The following is a 6,811-nucleotide window of genomic DNA, read 5'->3' as shown; positions in this document are numbered from 1 at the left end:
CTGACATCTGCAGCTGATGAGCTCAGAGGCACGCAGACCTTGAGGCACGGGGCCGGTCTGACCGCCAGATGTCACGGTTGCTTCGCAGAGATGCTGGGTCCTGCCTTGTCCTGCGCCCAGCCTGTGGGTAAACACACACGCTCCCTCACTTGCATACATCTTTATTTTATTTGCTTGGTTGGTTGGTTTTGTTTTGCCTTTATACAAAGCAAGGCTGTTTGATGTGTCCTGGGAAAAATCAGGCAGTGGAAATGGCTCACTGACAAGCTACCAGCACAAGGAATGTCTCATTTTACCCCCACCCGTATGGTTCAGCATACAGGGAATGCTTTGGAGCCTTGGGAGGCTTTCCAGCCAGGTTTGGCCATACCTATAGCCACTCAGTGCTGCCCATAACTACCGCTCAAATGCAGCATCCCCACAGACTTCAGTTCCCCTCTGCAGCAGACTCAGAGATCACATTGCTGTGCTCCTTATGGTTGTGAATTATTCATGTATTTATTTATTTTCTTAATGGTCTGCCATTTGTTTTTCGATTCTTTATGGTCTATTGCTAATTCCTTCCTGCCCCAGAAAGCTACCTGCTCACCCTGGATGGGGTCCCAAGTGCTCGAATCAGCTAGCTCTGAATTACAGTGAGAAAGATGGGTCTCGGGACAGCCACTAAGAAGAACAGCCTGTGCTGCGTGAGTTTTGTCTTTTGGTGCACTCCTTTATAACCTGCAAAGTGATATCACCACCTAAGTAATGGCCAGTGCAAGCAATTGCCATTGATGCTCCAAACTAAAGCACTTTCCTTGGTGCCTGCCTGATGCCTCTTGATAGGACAAGGGGAAATGGTTTCAAACTACAAGAGGGGGGATTTAGATTGGATATCAGGAGATGTTCCTCTCAATAAGAGCAGCAGGGCACTGGAACAAGTTGTCCAGGGGGGTGGTGGATGCTGTGGAGACATCCAAGGTCGGGTTGGATGGGGCTCTGAGCACCTGATGGAGCTGTGGGTGTCACTGTGCATTGCAGTGGGGTTCAACCAGGTGGCCTTTGAGGGTCCCTTCAAGCTCAAACCATCCTGTGATTCTCTTGAAGGCTGGAGCCACTCAGAGTACCTCACTCTGCTCTCTGCACAGGTCCCTGGGTGCTGTGAACACCTTGGCTGTGCCCCGCAGAAAGGGCTGAGGGAGCGATGGGTTCACACTCAGCATTACTCATCCTCTGATGGCCGCACCGCTGTGGGGACTGGCCGCATCCCTGGGGAAAGAGCTCTGTCCCAGCTGAGCCCCAGCCCTTCGCCCTCGCTCACTGTAGGGAGCATGGGAACTGGCTGGGGGCCCCATGTTCCCACCCGTGGGAGGGCTGGAGGCAGCAGCATCACTTGGGGAGGCCCCAGCACAGGTTTGGTGGAGCCAGGGAAGGCTACATGACCTCCCCTGCACTCTGAGTGGAGGAAGGCAGGGTTTGTACACGGTTCTTATAGATGATATCTTGGATTTTCTGGCTGGAGAAGGGAGACGCATCTTCCCCCTCTTATCTGGAAGCATGGCTTGAAGTAGCTATCATGGCTGGTCCTTCCCTGAGGTTTGGAGGCTGGCGCTTCTGGAATCCTGGCCTGCTGTGGGATTCTTTACAGTGGATTTGTTGGCCATAGGGAACTGGGAAAGGTGCAGGTCTTCCTTTGCTAGGACCACAAGGTGCCCAGGTCCAGTTGTGCACGGCCATGGCCTCGGAAGGTGCTCATCTACAGCTTCCACACAAGGGTGCTGGTCTCAGCAAAAAGCTCGAGTCAGGCTTCCTAACTGCAAAGCTTTTTGAGTTAGGTAGGATGAAGCAGCCAGATGCCACCAAGGAAGAGGTACAGAAGTGAGAGGTGTTGGGCAGTCACCCTTTAAGCAGTGTGAGCCCAACACATGAGCTCACCATTTCAGCAGAGAGAAGCAGCCTGCTAGAACTGACCAGTGGTGACCAGAGTATTGTCTGGAGCTTCCCTGGTCCAGCAGTGCCTTTGGGCCATGACTGCTGCCTGCCAGAGGAAAGCCCCCTTCTCTCTAAGTGCTCACACTGCTGCTGGGATGAGACAGCTGATTTCCCAGTTCAGCACAGTGACACCCCATCTCCCATGTGATCCTTGTTCCTCCCAGTATTTCCATGTAGTACTGACTCATTCCATATGGTACTGACTCATTTCTCTCAGCAGCGTGTCATCACACCAAGCCTCTGCACCTTAAGCAAGACCCAAGGGAGTCTGACAGCAGGGTTGCTGCTGGGCTCCACATACCTACTTCGTCCACTCACAACAGGAATCTACAGCATCTGTTGAGCCAAATTGCCTTATAAAGCCCATTTTTTGAGTCCTGGCTGCCCGGTGCTGACAGCTTTGGTGTCCTCCTGTGGGTGTCACAGCAGCTGCCTTCAGCATCCTCAATGGGAGCAACAGGGCATCGGAGCATGCAGAGCCTACAGACAGGACTGGGGCACGTCTTGTCTGCCAGGTATGTAACACCTGCTTCAGTCTTTTTGTCCTGATAGCTTTGAACTGCCTTTTCCACTGATAAACCTCAGGTAAATGGATTAGCCCCGCACAATTCCCACTCTGAGGATACTGCTGCTGCTGCCAGGCTGGGGCAGATAGGCTCTCCTGGCTGGTCTCATCCTGGGGAGGGGACTAAAAGCTGCAGTGGGAGAATCCCTCTCCCCGCCAGGTTTTCTGGTCTCTGGAGAGTCATTCCACATCAGAGGCCTGAGAAATAGTATTTCTTCCCAAACATTTGTTTCCATTAGGCATTTAAATAGCACTCTGGGACATTTCATCCTGCCTGCAGTAGCCAAATTCTTAACCTTGGAGATTTCCTCTGGCAATGGAGCATCTGTGTGAAACAGTGTTCTCCCTGATCAGTTCTGTATTTGTCACCCTTAGATTTGCTGAGTATTTTGGTCTCCTATTAAGAAGTAGGGAGGCAGAAACTCCTGTTCCAGCTCCTCTGATCCATTAAGCACCTTAATTACTGAGCTAACTAACAATTTCCAGAGCAGCTGGGAGTCCTTTCTTCTCTTTTCCCTCCTCTAAGAAACCACCAAACCTACTCTTAAACACAGCTAAAGAGTTCAGCCTTCTCTGAATGACATTATGGTTTTTACAGAGTAATATACTGCTTTCCTCTACTAACGTTAGAGGAGGAGCAGTTGTTTGTAACTGGTATTTGACCTTTCATAGAATCATGGAATCATTACATTTGGAAAAAACCTCAGATCCCCAAGTCCAACCCCAGCCCATCCCACCATGCCCACTGACCACATCCCTCAGTGCCACATCTCTGTGGTTCCTGAACACCTCCAGGGACGGTGACTCCCCCACCTCCCTGGGCAGCCTGTGCCAGTGCATCACCTCTCTTTCTGAGAACAAATGTTTCCTGGTATCCAACATGAACCTCCCCTCATGCAACTTAAAGCCACTGCCTCTCATCCTGTTGCTGTTACCAGAGAGCAAAGGCCAACCCCCAACCTTGCCACAGCCCCCTTTCAGGGAGTTGTAGACAGCAATTTCAACAAATGCCTTGAACTTTCCCGGCCTGCATGGTTGCAGGGAAGACCACAGTGCCAGCAACTCAGGTATCAGAGAGGCAAAGAGTGAGACCAGAGAGGGACATTACAAATTCCCCTAATCAGTGCATTTCTATATTTCCCTTACTAACGCCTCAGTGCTTGTTCTTTGTACAGAGCACATGACTACGCCTATTGTGAAGATTCCCTGTTCCCAAAGCTGCATAGGATCATGACAGAGCAATGGTCCATATACTCCAAACCAGTCCCAGCAGATGGCCGGGAGCTGTGGACCCTATTTCTGCAGTGCTCCTGCATCACCGCGCTGCTCGGAGGTCTCTTCTACAACTGGCTCCTTGCATCCCTGGAGTACCCGCGGCACATCTCCATCGCGATGGCCATCACCTTCAGCCTGCTCCTCCTCCTCGCCCTGTTCTTGGTGCACCCTGTGCGCTGTGCCTTCAGCATTGCCATGCCGACCTTGGGAACCAAGCAGGGCCAGAAGCTCCTCTTGTCAGCCTGCATCATGATAGTGGTGGTTAACATCACCCCCAACATCATCAGCAACATCAAGACCCTACTGCAAGTCATCCTGTGCATCTCCAAGAATTCCTCCGAGAGCCTTTTGAACTCCACTGCTCTGCTGGAGAACGCTTCCCGGAAGCTGGGGGATGAAATGCAAAATTACGCTATTTTGAGGCCCATGGATGGACATTTCCAGTTTTCACTGATGAAGAACAGCTCCTTGATTAACCAGCAGGTGCACCTCACTGGTGAGAAAGCCAGGAGGGATTTTTTGTCTGTCGAGGTGCTGGTCAAAGATTGCGTGCGAGCGGGCAACAGACTGGTGGCTGCCTTCTCCGTGCTCTTCCTCTGCTTTGAGTCTGCCTGGTACTTGAAGAATTACCTCACCAACCTCCGCTTCGACAACGTTTACATCACCAAGAAGCTGCAGCGTTTGGCTGAGGATGGAGGAGCTGCCCACTTGTTGGTGGGCTCACCCCACCACCTCATCCGCCCCACGGGCCTCAGGCTGTCCCGCGAGGAGCTGACACTGTGCCTGGCCCAGGCACTGCGCCCCTCAGTGGCCCTGCTGCTGGTGCTGGTGGTGGTGGCCTTGGAGCACCTCGTCTTTGGCGTGGCGGATACGGTGGTGAGGAGGATGGCTCAGCTCTCCACAGTGCCTGTCACGCTCAGCATCAAATACCAGGTGAGTGCCACTTGGGGCACATGGATGGGTTGGCTTCTCTAACGCGCTGCCCTGGGCTGTGCTGCTGCTTGGCATGCAGGAGGGAGGATGGAGATCCTTGGGAAAGCCCTGCCCGCTGCCTTTGTGTCACTCAGTGTCCTATTTCACCAGCCTCCCCGGTTTCTATCTATTTTAATATCCTTTTAAATACAACTGGTGACCAGTCAGGAGTGGTGTTCCCCAGGGGCTGGTACTAGAGCCAGCCCTGTTTAATATCTTCCTTGATGATCTGGATGAGAGAATTGAGTGTACCCTCAGTAACGAGGGGCAGATGACACCAAGGCAGGGGGAAATGTTGATCTTTCTGAGGGTAGGAAGGGACAGAGGGAGCTGGATGGGCTGATCACTGGGCTGAGGGTGATGGGATGAAGTTCAATAAGAACAAGTGTCAGGTTCTGCATTTTGGCCACAATAGCCCCATGCATTGCTACAGGCTTGGGGGCAGGGTGGCTGGAAGGCTGTGTGGAGGAAAAGGATCTGGAGGTGTTGGGCGATGCTCGGCTGAACATGAGCCAGCAGTGTGCCCAGGTGGCCAAGAAGGCCAACAGCATCCTAGTGTGTATCAGAAATAGTGCAGCCAGCAGGACAGGGAGGTGATCGTCCCCTGTGCCCAGCTCTGGTGAGGCTGCACCTCAGAGTGCTGTGCTCAGCTGTGGGCCCCTCACTACCAGACAGACATCGGGGCCTGGAGCGTGTCCAGGAAGGGGCAATGGGGCTGTGAGGGGTCAGGAGCACAATGAGGTCTTATGGGGAGCGGCCGAGGGATCTGGGATGGTTCAGTGTGGGGAAGAGGAGGCTCAGGGGAAACCTCATCGCTGTCTGCAACTCCCTGAAGGAGGTTGTGTGAGGTGGGGGTCAGCCTCTGCTCCCAGGTAACAGCAATAGAATGAGAGGTGATGGTATTAAGTTGTGCAAGAGGATGTTCAGGTTGGAAATTAGGAAGAATTTATTCTCAGTAAGAGCGCTGAGGCACTGGCACAGGCTGCCCAGGGAGGTGGTGGGGTCACCATCCCTGGAGGTGTTCAAGATCCATGGGGATGTGGCACTCAGGGCTGTGGTTTAGTGGACGGTTTTGGTGGTAGGTGGGTGGTTGGACTAGATGGTCTTACAGGTCTTTTCCAACGTCAATGTTTCTATGATTCTATGATTCTAATTTTCATTCTGCTTTTTAACTTCCCTATTCTACCTTGTTATCTTCCTTCTGACCCAGCTACTGCACCTCCTAGCTCAGATAACTGCTTACAGTGAAGCAATAAGTGCTTAGAAACAAACCTTACTATTAAAACGTGCAGCCCCTGCTGCTCTCTGTACTCTGTCTCCCTGTGACTCCTGCAGCAGCAGATGACGATGCCAGGACAGGATCTTACCATGCCAGGGCTCTGCGCCCACACCACCTGCCCGAAGCATTTTTGTGCTTCAATATCCTCATCTCAATGCACCCAAACAAGCTGTACCAGTGATCACACACCTCCAGGCTCAAGCCTCATTTAACCTCTTACTCTCTTTATTCCAGGCTGGAATAGACATCTTGAAAATCCCAGTTCCCCTGAGGGACTTTAATAGGAGCTACCGCCACTCCCTGACCTTCAGCTCTGCCCGCTGCGGGATCAGCTCCCCAGTACCCCCCAACCCCTCCGTGCTGCTGGCTGTGGGGCTGCTCTTCTGCATTATCTATGCCACCGTGTTTCTGGAAACCTACGCACGCCGCCTGTGCAGGAAAATCGCTGCTTCCTTCTTTGAGAGCCGGGAGGAGGAGCGGGCACATTACCTCTATGGCAAGCTGTCCCGGCAGTGCAACGAGACACAACGTGGCTGAAGTGAAGGGCAATTTCAGACATGCAGGGAATGACAAAGACCTTGTGGCAATAACTTCGCATAAGCAAAGGGATCACGAAATTCATTCTCCAGAGTTACAGAAGTGCTTGGCATCTGGGAAAAACGTTTGCCAAATAAAGAGCGAAAAAGGCCAAATGTGACATTTTGCATTAATCTGAGAAAAAATGAGCTACATTTACTTTCTTTTATTAA

The 6,811-nt window shown here is 52.2% G+C and overlaps 1 protein-coding gene across 1 annotated transcript; it reads left to right on the top strand.

Moving 5' to 3' along the window:
- On the top strand, positions 2,443-6,599 carry OCSTAMP (osteoclast stimulatory transmembrane protein). The gene is made up of 3 exons (XM_021416983.1): positions 2,443-2,477; positions 3,694-4,744; positions 6,297-6,599. Exons 1-3 carry the CDS (start codon positions 2,443-2,445, stop codon positions 6,597-6,599), a joined length of 1,389 nt encoding a protein of 462 aa, XP_021272658.1.

The sequence above is a fragment of the Numida meleagris genome, chromosome 19, assembly GCF_002078875.1.
Source record: "Numida meleagris isolate 19003 breed g44 Domestic line chromosome 19, NumMel1.0, whole genome shotgun sequence".
Lineage (NCBI taxonomy): Eukaryota > Metazoa > Chordata > Aves > Galliformes > Numididae > Numida > Numida meleagris.
The sequence above is the reverse complement of the archived record's forward strand: the minus strand, read 5'-3'. Positions and strand labels throughout refer to the sequence as shown.